This window comes from Pongo abelii, chromosome 8, assembly GCF_028885655.2.
Source record: "Pongo abelii isolate AG06213 chromosome 8, NHGRI_mPonAbe1-v2.0_pri, whole genome shotgun sequence".
In the NCBI taxonomy this organism is placed as follows: domain Eukaryota; kingdom Metazoa; phylum Chordata; class Mammalia; order Primates; family Hominidae; genus Pongo; species Pongo abelii.
Window position 1 is genome coordinate 33,209,014 of NC_071993.2, and position 14,126 is coordinate 33,223,139.

Below are 14,126 nucleotides of genomic sequence, written 5' to 3' on the forward strand. Positions count from 1 at the left end.
ATTGTGTGGTTTTTGTCATTGGTTCTGTTTATATGATGGATTATGTTTATTGATTTGTGTATGTTGAACCAGCCTTGCATCCCAGGGATGAAGCCAACTTGATCGTGGTGGATAAGCTTTTTGATGTGCTGCTGAATTTGGTTTGCCAGTATTTTATTGAGTATTTTTGCATCTGTGTTCTTCAAGGATATTGGTCTAAAATTCTCTTTTTTGGTTGTGTCTCTGCCTGGCTTTGGTATCAGGATGATGCTGGCCTCATAAAATGAGTTAGGGAGGATTCCCTCTTTTTCTATTGATTGGAATAGTTTCAGAAGGAATGGTACCAGTTCCTCCTTGTACCTCTGGTAGGATTCGGCTGTGAATCCATCTGGTCCTGGACTCTTTTTGGTTGGTAAGCTATTGATTATTTCCACAATTTCAGAGCCTGTTATTGGTCTGTTCAGCGAGTCAACTTCTTCCTGTTTTAGTCTTGGGAGGGTGTATGTGTCGAGGAATTTATCCATTTCTTCTAGATTTTCTAGTTTATTTGCGTAGAGGTGTTTGTAGTATTCTCTGATGGTAGTTTGTATTTCTGTGGGATCGGTGGTGATAACCTCTTTATCATTTTTTATTGTGTCTATTTGATTCTTCTCTCTTTTCTTCTTTATTAGTCTTGCTAGTGGTCTATCAATTTTGTTGATCCTTTCAAAAAACCAGCTCCTGGTTTCATTAATTTTTTGAAGGGTTTTTTGTGTCTCTATTTCCTTCAGTTCTGCTCTGATTTTAGTTATTTCTTGCCTTCTGCTAGCTTTTGAATGTGTTTGCTCTTGCTTCTCTAGTTCTTTAAATTGTGATGTTAGGGTGTCAATTTTGGATCTTTCCTGCTTTCTCTTGTGGGCATTTAGTGCTATAAATTTCCCTCTACACACTGCTTTGAATGTGTCCCAGAGATTCTAGCATGTTGTGTCTTTGTTCTCGTTGGTTTCAAAGAACATCTTTATTTCTGCCTTCATTTGGTTATGTACCCAGTAGTCATTAAGGAGCAGGTTGTTCATTTTCCATGTAGTTGAGCGGTTTTGAGTGAGTTTCTTAATCCTGAGTTCTAATTTGATTGCACTGTGGTCTGAGAGACAGTTTGTTATCATTTCTGTTCTTTTACATTTGCCGAGGCGAGCTTTACTTCCAACTATGTGGTCAATTTTCGAATAGGTGTAGTGTGGTGCTGAAAAAAATGTATATTCTGTTGATTTGGGGTGGAGAGTTCTGTAGATGTCTATTAGGTCCAATTGGTGCAGAGCGGAGTTCAATTCCTGGATATCCTTGTTAACTTTCTGTCTCGTTGATTTGTCTAATTTTGACAGTGGGGTGTTAAAGTCTCCTATTATTATTGTGTGGGAGTCTAAGTCTCTTTGTAGGTCACTCAGGACTCGCTTTATGAATGTGGGTGCTCCTGTATTGGGTGCATATATATTTAGGATAGTTAGCTCTTCTTGTTGAATTGATCCCTTTACCATTATGTAATGGCCTTCTTTGTCTCTTTTGATCTTTGTTGGTTTAAAGTCTGTTTTATCAGAGACTAGGATTGCAACCCCTGCCTTTTTTTGTTTTCCATTTGCTTGGTAGATCTTCCTCCATCCTTTTATTTTGAGCGTATGTATGTCTCTGCAAGTGAGATGGGTTTCCTGAATACAGCACACTGATGGGTCTTGACTCTTTATTCAATTTGCCAGTCTGTGTCTTTTAATTGGAGCATTTAGTCCATTTACATTTAAAGTTAATATTGTTATGTGTGAATTTGATCCTGTCATTATGATGTTAGCTGGTTCTTTTGCTTGTTAGTTGATGCAGTTTATTCCTAGTCTCGATGGTCTTTACATTTTGGTATGATTTTGCAGCGGCTGGTACCAGCTGTGCCTTTCCATGTTTAGTGCTTCCTTCAGGAGCTCTTTTAGGGCAGGCCTGGTGGTGACAAAATCTCTCAGTATTTGCTTGTCTGTAAAGTATTTTATTTCTCCTTCACTTATGAAGCTTAGTTTGGTTGGATATGAAATTCTGGGTTGAAAATTCTTTTCTTTAAGAATGTTGAATATTGGCCCCCAGTCTCTTCTGGCTTGTAGAGTTTCTGCAGAGAGATCCGCTGTTAGTCTGATGGGCTTCCCTTTGTGGGTAACCCGACCTTTCTCTCTGGCTGCCCTTAACATTTTTTCGTTCATTTCAACTTTGGTGAATCCGACAATTACGTGTCTTGGAGTTGCTCTTCTCGAGGAGTATCTTTGTGGCATTCTCTGTATTTCCTGAATCTGAATGTTGGCCTGCCTTGCTAGATTCGGGAAGTTCTCCTGGATAATATCTTGCAGAGTGTTTTCCAACTTGGTTCCATTCTCCCTGTCACTTTCATGTACACCAATCAGATGTAGACTTGGTCTTTTCACATAGTCCCATATTTCTTGGAGGCTTTGTTCGTTTCTTTTTATTCTTTTTTCTCTAAACTTCCCTTCTCGCTTCATTTCATTCATTTCATCTTCCATCACTGATACCCTTTCTTCCAGTTGATCACATCGGCTCCTGAAGCTTCTGCATTCTTCACGTAGTTCTCAAGCCTTGGCTTTCAGCTCCATCGGCTCCTTTAAGCACTTCTCTGTATTGGTTATTCTAGGTATACATTCGTCTTAATTTTTTTCAAAGTTTTTAACTTCTTTGCCTTTGGTTTGAATTTCCTCCTGTAGCTCAGAGTAGTTTGATCGTCTGAAGCCTTCTTCTCTCAACTCGTCAAAGTCATTCTCCATCCAGCTTTGTTCCATTGCTGGTGAGGAACTGCGTTCCTTTGGAGGAGGAGAGGTGCTCCGCTTTTTAGAGTTTCCAGTTTTTCTGCTCTGTTTTTTCCCCATCTTTGTGGTTTTATCTACTTTTGGTCTTTGATGATGGTGATGTACAGATGGATTTTTGGTGTGGATGTCCTTTCTGTTTGTTAGTTTTCCTTCTAACAGACAGGACCCTCAGCTGCAGGTCTGTTGGGGTTTGCTAGAGGTCCACTCCAGACCTTGTTTGCCTGGGTATCAGCAGCGGTGGCTGCAGAACAGCAGATTTTCGTGAACCGCGAATGCTGCTGTCTGATCGTTCCTCTGGAAGTTTTGTCTCAGAGGAGTACCTGGCCGTGTGAGGTGTCAGTCTGCCCCTACTGGGGGGTGCCTCCCAGTTACGCTGCTCGGGGGTCAGGGGTCAGGGACCCACTTGAGGAGGCAGTCTGCCCATTCTCAGATCTCCAGCTGCATGCTGGGAGAACCACTGCTCTCTTCAAAGCTGTGAGACAGGGACATTTAAGTCTGCAGAGGTTACTGCTGTCTTTTTGTTTGTCTGTTCCCTGCCCCCAGAGGTGGAGCCTACAGAGGCAGGCAGGCCTCCTTGAGCTGTGGTTGGCTCCACCCAGTTCGAGCTTCCCGGCTTCTTTGTTTATGTACTCAAGCCTGGGCAATGGCGGGCGCCCCTCCCCCAGCCTCGCTGCTGCCTTGCAGTTTGATCTCAGACTGCTGTGCTAGCAGTCAGCAAGACTCCGTGGGTGTAGGACCCTCTGAGCCAGGTGCGGGATATAATCTCCTGATGCGCCGTTTTTTAAGCCCATCGGAAAAGCACAGTATTAGGGTGGGAGTGACCCGATTTTCCAGTTGTCGTCTGTCACCCCTTTCTTTGACTAGGAAAGGGAACTCCCTGACCCCTTGCGCTCCCTGAGTGAGGCAATGCCTCACCCTGCTTTGGCTCGTGCACGGTGCGCTGCACCTACTGTGCTGTGCCCACTGTCTGGCACTCCCTAGTGAGATGAACCTGGTACCTCAGATGGAAATGCAGAAATCACCCGTCTTTTGCGTCGCTCACGCTGGGAGCTGTAGACTGGAGCTGTTCCTATTCGGCCATCTTGAAAGGGTCTGTTAAGCTGTTTGAGTTCTTTGTGATTCTGGATATTGGCCCTTTGTTGGATGCATAATTTATAAATATTTTTTTCTCATTCTGTAGGTTGTCTTTTTACTCCATTGATTGTTTCCTTTGCTGTACAGAAGCTTTTTGGTTTAATGAAGTCCCATATGTCTATTTTCATTTTTGTTGCATTTGCTTTGAGGACTTGTTCATAAATTCTCTGCTTAAGTCAATGTCCAGAAGAGTTTTTCCTAGATTTCTTCTAGAGTATTTATAATGTCAGGTCTTAGTTTAGGTCTTTAATCCATCTTGAGTTAATTTTTGTATTTGGTGAGAATTATGGGTCCAATTTATTTCTTCTGTATATAGCAGTCCAATTTTCCCAACACTGTTTATTGAATTAGGATATCTTTTCCTCGGTGTAAATTTTTGTTGAATTGGTCAAAAATCAGTTGATTGCAGGTATATTATTCTTTATTCTGTTCCATTGATCTGTGTGTCTATTTTTATACCAGCGCCATGTTGTTTTGCTTACTCTAGCCTTGTAGTATAATTTGACATCAGGTAATGTGATGCCTCCAGCTTTGTTCTTTTTTGCTTAAGATTGCTTTGGCTATTTGGGCTCCTTTTTTTGATTCCATATGAATTTTAGGATTATTTTATTGAATTCTATGAAAAATGATGATAATTTGATAGAGGTTGTGTTCAATCTGCCGATTACTTTGGGTAGTATGGTCATTTCAATAATATTGTTTCCTTCAATCCATGAGCATCGGATGTTTTTCCATTTGTTTGCTTAGTCTGTGATTTCTTTCATTAGTGTGTTATTGTTCTCCTTATAGAGATCTTTTTTCTCCTTGGTCAAATATTCCTAGATATTTTATTTCATTTTTATAGCCATTGTAAATTGGAATGCCTTCTTGATTTGGTCCTTGACTAAGTCATTATCAGTGTGTAGAAATGCTTCTAATTTCTGTATATTAATTTTGCATCCTGAAACTTTTCTGAATTGATTTATCAAATCTAAGAGGGTTTTTTTTTTTTTTTGGTGAAGTCTTTAGGGTTTTTTAGAATAAGATATTATCACCAGTGAACAGGGATAATTTGACTTCCTTATTTCTAATTTCGGTGCCTTTTGGTTTTCTTTTGCCTGATTGTTCTGGTGAGGACTTCTAGAATTATGTTAAATAAGAGTGGTAAAAGTGGGCATTCTTGTTTCTTCCGGTTCTTAGAGGGAATGCTTTCAACTTTTCCTCATTAAGATGTTTGCTGTGGATTTGTCATATATTACCTTTATTATGTTGAAGTATGCTTTTTCTATGCCTAGTTTGTTGAGGATTTTTATCATGAAAGGATGCTGAATTTTATGGAATGCTTTTTCTGTGCCTGTTGAAATGATTATGTGGTTTTTGTCCTTAATAATGTTTATGTGATGGATTTCATTTATTGATTTGATACTTATTATTGGTCTGTTCGAGAGTTTTAGTCTTTTCTGGTTCAATCTTGGCTGTTTGTATGTTTCCAGAAATTTATTTATTTCCTCTAGGTTTTCTAGTTTGTGAGTGTAAAGTTGTTCATAATAGTCACTGATGATATCTTGTATTTCTGTGGAATCAATTGTAATATCTCTTTTTTCATTTCTGATTGCATGTGTTGAGATCTTGTCTCTTCTTTTCTTGATTAGTCTACTTAGTTTTTTGTCAATTTTCTTACCCTTTCAAAGAACTAACTTTTTGTTTCATTGATTATTTGTATTTTATTTTGTTTTCTATTTCATTTGGTTCTTCTTTGATATTTGATATTTGTTTTTTTCTGTTAACTTTGGGTTTGGCTTATTCTTTTTTCTCCAGCTTTTTGAAGTGTGATGTTAAGTTGTTAATTTGTAGTATTTCTACTTTTTTGTTGTAGGCTTTAATGCTATAAACCCCTCTTAGCACTGCTTTTGCTGTATCTCACAGGTTTTGGTATGTTGTGTTTTCATTTTCATTCATTTAATAAAATTTTTTAATTTATATCTTATTTTTTTCATTGACCCAGTGATCATTCAGAAGCATACTGTTTAAATTTCTATGGATTTGTATCATTTCTGAAGTTTCTCTTGGTATTGATTTCTAGCTTTATTCCACTGTAGTCTGAGAAGACACTTGGTATGATTTCCATTTTTGAAAATTTGTTAAAACTTGTTTTATGGCTTTGCTTTAGCATGGTCTACCTTGGAGATTATTCTATCTGCTTATCAAACTAATGTATATTCTGTAATTGCGTGGTAGAGTGTTCTGTAAATGTCTATTAAGTTCATTTAGTCTAAAATCCAGTTTAAGTTCAGTGTTTGTTTGTTAAATGATCTGTCTAGTGCTATGACTGTGATGTTGATGTCCTCCTCTATTATTGTATTGCTGGGTGTTTTGATGTTGGGTGCCCATGTATTTAGGATTGTTATATCCTTTGCTGAATTGATCTCTTTATCATTATATAATGTCTTTCTTTGTCTTTTATTACTGTTTTTGATCTAAAGTCTGTGTTATCTGATTTAACCATAGCTACTTTTGTTCCCTTTTGGTTTCCATTTGCATGGAATATATTTTTTACCCCTTTACTTCTAGTCTATATGTGTCTTTATAGGTAAGGTGAGTTTCTTATAGGAAGAATGTAATTTGATCATATTTTTTAATGCATTCTGCCAATATCTTTTAAGTGGAGCATTTAACCTATTAAAGGTTAATATTGATATATGAGACTTTGTTCTTGTCATATTTTTAATTATTTTCAAGTTGTTTTAAATTTTTTTATTTTCTTCTCTTTTTGTCTTTGTGGTTTGATGAAATTCTATTGTGATTCAGTTTGATTCCTTTATTTTCCTCCTTTGTGTGATTATTTTATAAAAACTAAGTTTTATATTTCTATATGTTTTCATAATGGTGATTATCAACCTTTCATTCCCATGTCTAGGGACTCTCAGCATTTTCAGCAAGACCAGTCCAGTCACCAAAAATTTTCTAAGTATTTGCTTATCTGGGAAAGACTTTATTTTTTCTTGATTTATGAAGCTTCTTCTGGCAGCATATAACATTCTGGACTGACAGATTTCTTTTTTTTTTCTCTCAGCACTTTGAAAATGCCATCTTATTCTCTTCTGGCCCATAAGTCTTCTGTTAGTCAGATGTGGTTTCCTTTGTAGGTCACCAGCTGATTTTCTCTTTCTAACTTTAAAATTCTTTCTTTCACTGACTTTAGACATTCTGAATGTATATGCTGTGGTGACTCCTTTTTGCAATGTATTTGCCTTGGGATAGGAAGTTCTCAGCAATTGTTTCCTTAATTTGTTTTCTAAATTTTTTTATTGCTCTTCCTTCCTCAGGAATACCAACAATGCATAAGTTCTATAGCTTTATGTAGTCCCAGACATCTCAAAGCTTTGTTCATTCTGTTCTATTCTTTTATCTTTATTTTTATCTGACTGGATTATTTCAAAAGACCTTTCTTCAAGCTCTGAGATTTTTTTCTTCTATTTAGTCTATAATTGAAGCTTTTGAATGTATTTAATATTTCCTTCAATGATTTTTTTTGTTCTAGAATTTCTGCTTGGTTTTATTTTATTTTATTTTATTTTTCAAGGCCAAAGCCTTTTAGTAAAGAGAGTAATCTTATTTTGATAAAAAGTATATTTCAAAATAAAAATGTAATGTTAATAAATCCTAAAGCATCAAGTAACGTGAAAAACATAGTAAAACTTGTGAGCAATATAAGAGAAAATGACTTGTACATCTATAAAACCAAAGAGATTCCATTATAAAGCTACTTGAATTGATAAAAACAGAATTCAACAAAATGGTAGGATGAGATAAATATACAAAAATCAATAGCTAGCCTGTATAATAACAATAATGTATTAAAATTATGATGAAAAAGGAAATAGCATTGAAAATATAATAATGATCTACAATGAACTCCAACAAATTTACAAGAGAAAAACAAACAACCCCATCAAAAAGTGGGCGAAGGACATGAACAGACACTTCTCAAAAGAAGACATTTATGCAGCCAAAAAACACATGAAAAAATGCTCACCATCACTGGCCATCAGAGAAATGCAAATCGAAACCACAATGAGATACCATCTCACACCAGTTAGAATGGCAATCATTAAAAAGTCAGGAAACAACAGGTGCTGGAGAGGATATGGAGAAATAGGAACACTTTTACACTGTTGGTGGGACTGTAAACTAGTTCAACCCTTGTGGAAGTCAGTGTGGCAATTCCTCAGGGATCTAGAACTAGAAATTCCATTTGACCCAGCCATCCCATTACTGGGTATATACCCAAAGGACTATAAATCATGCTGCTATAAAGACACATGCACACGTATGTTTATTGCGGCATTATTCACAATAGCAAAGACTTGGAACCAACCCAAATGTCCATCAATGACAGACTGGATTAAGAAAATGTGGCACATATACACCATGGAATACTATGCAGCCATAAAAAAGGATGAGTTCATGTCCTTTGTAGGGACATGGATGAAATTGGAAATCATCATTCTCAGTAAACTATCGCAAGAACAAAAAACCAAACACCGCATATTCTCACTCATAGGTGGGAATTGAACAATGAGAATACATGGACACAGGAAGGGGAACATCACACTTCAGGGACTGTTGTGGGGTGGGGGGAGGGGGGAAGGATAGCATTGGGAGATATACCTAATGCTGGATGACGAGTTAGTGGGTGCAGCGCACCAGCATGGCACATTGTATACATATGTAACTAACCTGCACATTGTGCACATGTACCATAAAACCTAAAGTATAATAATAATAAAAAAAATAAAAATAAAAAAATATAATAATGGTAGGGAGCACACTGGGATCAATATTTGATCAAATTAGTATAAAATTTATTTAGAAGAATAAAACGTATAGAATAACACACATATGCACACATACAGGCATATACGTTAAAGGCAAGAATAATGAGGAGTAGTTAGCCCTACCAGATCTTAGACAATCTTATACTTGAATAATTAAAGCAGTGTAGTATTGATGCAAAAATAGACAGATAAATGAACAAAATAAATAACCTTGAAATTGATCCTGAGCTCAAGCAATCTTCTTCCTGCTTCAGCCTCCTGAGCAGCTAGGACTACAGGCTCACACCACCATGCCAGGCTATTTTTTAAAAAAAATTTTTTTGTTGAGACAAGGTCTTGCTATGTTGCCCAGCCTGGTCTCAAACTCTTGGTCTCAAGTGATCCTCCCACCTCAGTCTCCAAAAGTGCTGGTATTACAGGCATGAGCCACTGCTCCCAGCCCTTCAATGTATCTTTTTTTTTGAGACAGAGTCTTGCCCTGTCACCCAGGCTGGAATTCAGTGGCATGATCTTGGCTCACTGCAACCTCCGCTTCCCAGGTTTAAGCAATTTTCCTGCCTCAGCCTCCCAAGTAGCTGGGACTACAGACATGCACCACCACACTTGGCTAATTTTTGTATTTTTAGTAGAGATGGGGTTTTGCCATGTTGGCCAGGCTGGTCTTGATCTGCTGGCCTCAAATGATCCACCCGTCTTGGCCTCCCAAAGTGCTGAGATTATAGGCATGAGCAACTGTGCCCAGCCCCAATGTGTCTTTTAATTCTGTTATTGCATTTTAGGTTTTCTTGCATTGTTTTATTTTGGTGATCTTTATTTACATTCATGATTTTATCTCAAATTGGTATTCTCATACAATTTCCTGCACCTGTTTTATAGCGTGATAATATCATCTTCTACTCTACTGAAGTTGCCAGACAGTTTTGAAAATAATTTTTTTAGAGTTCTCATATTACATAATTTTAGAGGTATAATTGTCTTCTTCCTTTATCACATTTTTTTCTGTTTTATAGTCACCCTCACATTGGATTTTTTTTGTGTGGGTAATTCCTTCGTAATTCTGGTACTTGATTGCCATTTATAATTTTGGTATTTTTGTGAATGTTTTAACTTCCTACATATTTTAGTGAAAAGTATGGAGAGACACTGCTAGACACTGTTGATTTTGTATTTATATTTAAGAACTTTTCCACTGTCCAGCCATGGCTGACTGAACCAATCCATCCTGTGTTTAGCAGTGTCTGATTAAGGTTTAGATACTGTTAAGTGGTTGTCTCAGATGTTACTGACTAAAGGGAGAATTTTATCACCATATGATATAGCCGGAGAGGTCTACAGTCATTGTTACTACTTTCAGCAGTGCAACTTAAGGAGGATACTGTGTTCCTTCATGACTGTAAATATGGTATGCAGAGTTTTAGTGTCTTAATAGCCAAAATAATACCATTAAGTACAGAAACATTTGAGCTGAATTTAAGCTTGACATTGGAAGTTTTGATAAATTACTGAATATAATCCCATCTCCAACCTACTCTGGACTATTCTTATTATTAAGAAATAATGTGTTTTAGTTTTCCAGGACAAAGCTGGTTTAGTCTGATTGTTTCAGTGTAATTACTAATAGCAACCCTGTTTTCAAGATTGTCAAGATTTAGGTGATAAATCTTTACTTTATTTAGGTGGTCACTTTACTTTGAAGGATTTTATTTCTGATCTTCTTACAATCATATTACCCATGTGATATAGATGCTTTCATGAATGAAATACTTCTTTACCTTATGCTTCCATTACCATCTCTTGAAGATACTGCTGTCTTATCTTTATACCACAAAGAAAACTTCTGTTTTCAAAAATTTTTTTGTTAGGATTCCCAATTCAAGTCCCAGATATTGAGGACAATTTCCAAAGCCTTACATGTTTTCGTTATCTGTCTGCTGCCACCACTGTATTAGTCAGGCTTTCCCCCAGAAGCAGAACCAATAGAATCTGTCTATCTGTCTATATCTCTATCAATATATAGATACACATGAGGACATTTATTATGAGAATTGGCTCACATGATTATGGATGCTGAGAAGTCCCATGATATGCCATCTGGGAAAGGTAATAGTGTAATTCAGTCTGAATCTGAAGGCCTGAGAACCAGAGGTGCTGATGGTGTAACTTCCACTCCAAGGTCAAAAGCTTAAGATCTGGGAGGCCATTGGTTTAAGTCCTGGAATCTGAAGGCCCAACAACCAGGAGCTCCAGTTCCAAGGGCAGGAGAAGATGGATATCCCAGCCAAGAAGAAAGGGAGAACTTATTGTTGCTCTGCCTTTTTGTTCTATTTAGGCCCTAAGTGATTTGGATGACACCTGCCCACATTGGTAAGGGTGGATCTTCTTTAGCCCGTCTACTGATTCAGATGTTTATATTTTCTAGAAACACCCTTACAGACACACTGAGAAATAATGTTTTACTAGCTATCTGGGCATCTTTTAGCCCCATCAACTTGATACATTAACCATCACAAGCACCATTGTACTTACAGAGCTTATCAATCTCAGATCTCACAAATTCAAATGTTCACTCAATTTATGTGTGTTTTATCTCTCGTCTTTCTCTACAGAATTCAGTTTGCAAATGTACTGTCTTCTGTGTATACTTCATCCTGTATTCTGAGATTCTTTTTGACTCTTGGCTAACTCTCGCTCTCATGATCTCAGTTTCACTTACAGCTTTAGATAAAAGGCAGTGTCCTTTTTCTAACATTGGACCAATAGAGTCCCATCTACTTGCTCTGGCTAGTTTTAGCTACCCTGTCTGGACTTTTTTTTTTTCTCAAATAGGTAAATTCAGACAAAGAAAATATGAGATTTAATGAAGAATTATTGTATAAATAGATTTGTGTTTTAATGAAACTAATCCCATCCCACCTAACTCCATTCAAGCCTTCTCTTACTTGTGCAGCAATTTAGATAATAGACTGAAGAGGCAAATTTGTAGTTAAGAATAACTGCAGTGATAGTAAAGATGTACTATGGGGGTGGGAGTGGTTCAGAATTGAATTTTTTTTTAGGATATAGAATTGACAAGTCTTGGTTAAACTGATCTGTTTAATCAGTGTTTCTCAACCTCTGCACTGTTGACATTTTGGCCCAGATTATTCCTGTTGTGAGAGGCTTACCTATGTATTGCAGGTTATTTAACAGCATACCTGTTCTCCATCCACTAGATGCTAGTAGCGACCCTCAGTTGTAAGAAAGAAAAATGTGATTGAGCACTGCCAAATGTCCCCTGGGGGAAAAACACCTCCAGTTGAGAACTACTGTGTTAAATAAATGGCATATGCTTTGTCTTGCAAACTGTTACAGGGTTAGCAATAATTATTTCTATGATAATAAGTTTAAAAATAGATATTATTAATAATAATAAAATGTTTTTAGGCCTGAGGATTGCAAGGTTGGCTTAACACTTGAAAATTAATTAGTGTAATTCACTACATTAACAGAAATTGTCATATTTTCTTTTTTTTTCTTTTTATTATTATTATTATTATTATTATTATAATACTTTAGGCTCTATGGTACATGTGTGCAACGTGCAGGTAAGTTACATATGTATACATGTGCCATGCTGGTGTGCTGCACCCACCAACTCGTCATCTAGCATTAGGTATATCTCCCAATGCTATCCCTCCCCCCTCCCCCCACCCCATATTTTCAAATGGTTGATGACAATTTGCAATCTCTCTTCGGAATGTGTCATACAACATGTTGTTCTTCTGTTTTATCTTCTCATCAAGTTTTCAGCATCCCCTACATATCAGGAATATTGATTTTGCTAACTTTTTCCTGCCATATAGATTGCAAGTGTCTTTCCTAGGCTCTTACTACGTTTTGTTTGTTACACAAAATATTGTGTTATTAAATGTACCTGTATTTCTTTTGTGAATTCAGAAATTCCTTTTTTATTTAAAAGAGTTTTGTCCTTCCAAATGTTTTATACAAATTATCCTATACATTCTGAAATTTTATTTTGTTTCACAATTGGATCTTTATTGCAGTTGGATTTTATTTTTGTATTTGATATATGATAGGGTATATAACCTGATTATGTGAGCTTCATTTATTAAAACATATTTTCTATAATGAATATAAATGCCACTTTTTAATATATTTTCATTTTTATGTATTTCTATTTTGGATTTCTATTCTGTTTTATTGATACAATTATCTATCATTGCACAAATACTTTGTTTTTAACACTTTAGTAAGTTTTAATGTCTTTATGTTCCCTCTTGTACAACCTGCTTCTCCCTTAGTTGCCTTACCTCAATAAATACTATGAATAACTCTGTCAGATACTACTTTAGTCCATCTGTATTGACATAAGGAAATACTTGAGGCTGGGTTATTTATAAGGAAAAGAGGTCTTATTTTGTCTCATGGTTCTGTAGGCAGTACAAGAAACATGGTGCCGGCATCTGCTTCTGGCGAGGGCCTCAGGGAGCTTCTACTCGTGCAGGAAGGTGAAGTGGGAGCAGATATGTCACACGGTGAGTATGGGAATGAGAGAGTAATGGGAGAGGTGCTACACACGTGAACAACCAGATTTCTCCTGAACTGAGTGAGAACTCACTTCTCCCCAAGGGGATGGTGCTAAACTATTCATGATGGATCCTCCCATATAATCCAAACACCTCCCACCGGGCCCCACTTTCAACACTGAGGATTACATTTCAACATGAGATGTGGAGGGGACCAGTATCCAAACCATATCAGTTATTCAGTCTGAAAACCTTAAGAGTTTTTCTTGACTGCTTACTTTCTCTCACAATCCTTATTCAATGCACTAGAACATTCTTTTCTTCCTTTTATCAAAATATATAAAAAAATTCCACCACTTTTCACCACCTCCACCACTTTCACATTTACCATCTTAGTTTATTCCATTATCTTTTTTGTTGCCTGGACTATTACAATAGTTGCTTGATTCCCCCATTTCTAATCTTGATCACATAGCAGCCAGAGTGATCTTCTTAAAATATAAATTACATTCTCATTCTCTCCAACCACTTTCCAAAGAGCTGCAGGCTTAGCATACACATTGTCTGCCTTCCAAGTTGTAGCAGTCAACAGTTCTACCAAATGGCATGCTGTTTCTATCTGTTCCTTTGCCTTTTAACAATCAAATGCTAAACCAATGCCACTAATTTTAAATTTATTGATTTAGGTAAGGGTATTCTCAGTGCTTCAAAAGCAGTGTCAAAATCTCAATGCCTTAATATAACTGAAGTTTATGTCTCTCTCATCTAATAGTTTAATGAGAGTCAGTGGATAAGTTTCTTATCCATAGAGTCATCTGGTTACCTAGACTCCTTCTATCTAG

At 36.8% G+C, this 14,126-nt stretch overlaps 1 protein-coding gene across 49 annotated transcripts in view; it reads left to right on the forward strand.

Moving 5' to 3' along the window:
- CCDC7 (coiled-coil domain containing 7) overlaps window positions 1-14,126 on the forward strand; it is a 425,173-nt gene that overhangs the window by 138,513 nt on the left and 272,534 nt on the right. For all 49 annotated transcript variants that reach the window (XM_054522140.1, XM_054522141.1, XM_054522147.1 and 46 more), the window contains one exon: window positions 13,195-13,293. In XM_054522140.1, coding sequence (XP_054378115.1) covers window positions 13,195-13,293 — 99 coding nt within the window. The remainder of the gene's footprint in view (window positions 1-13,194; window positions 13,294-14,126) is intronic.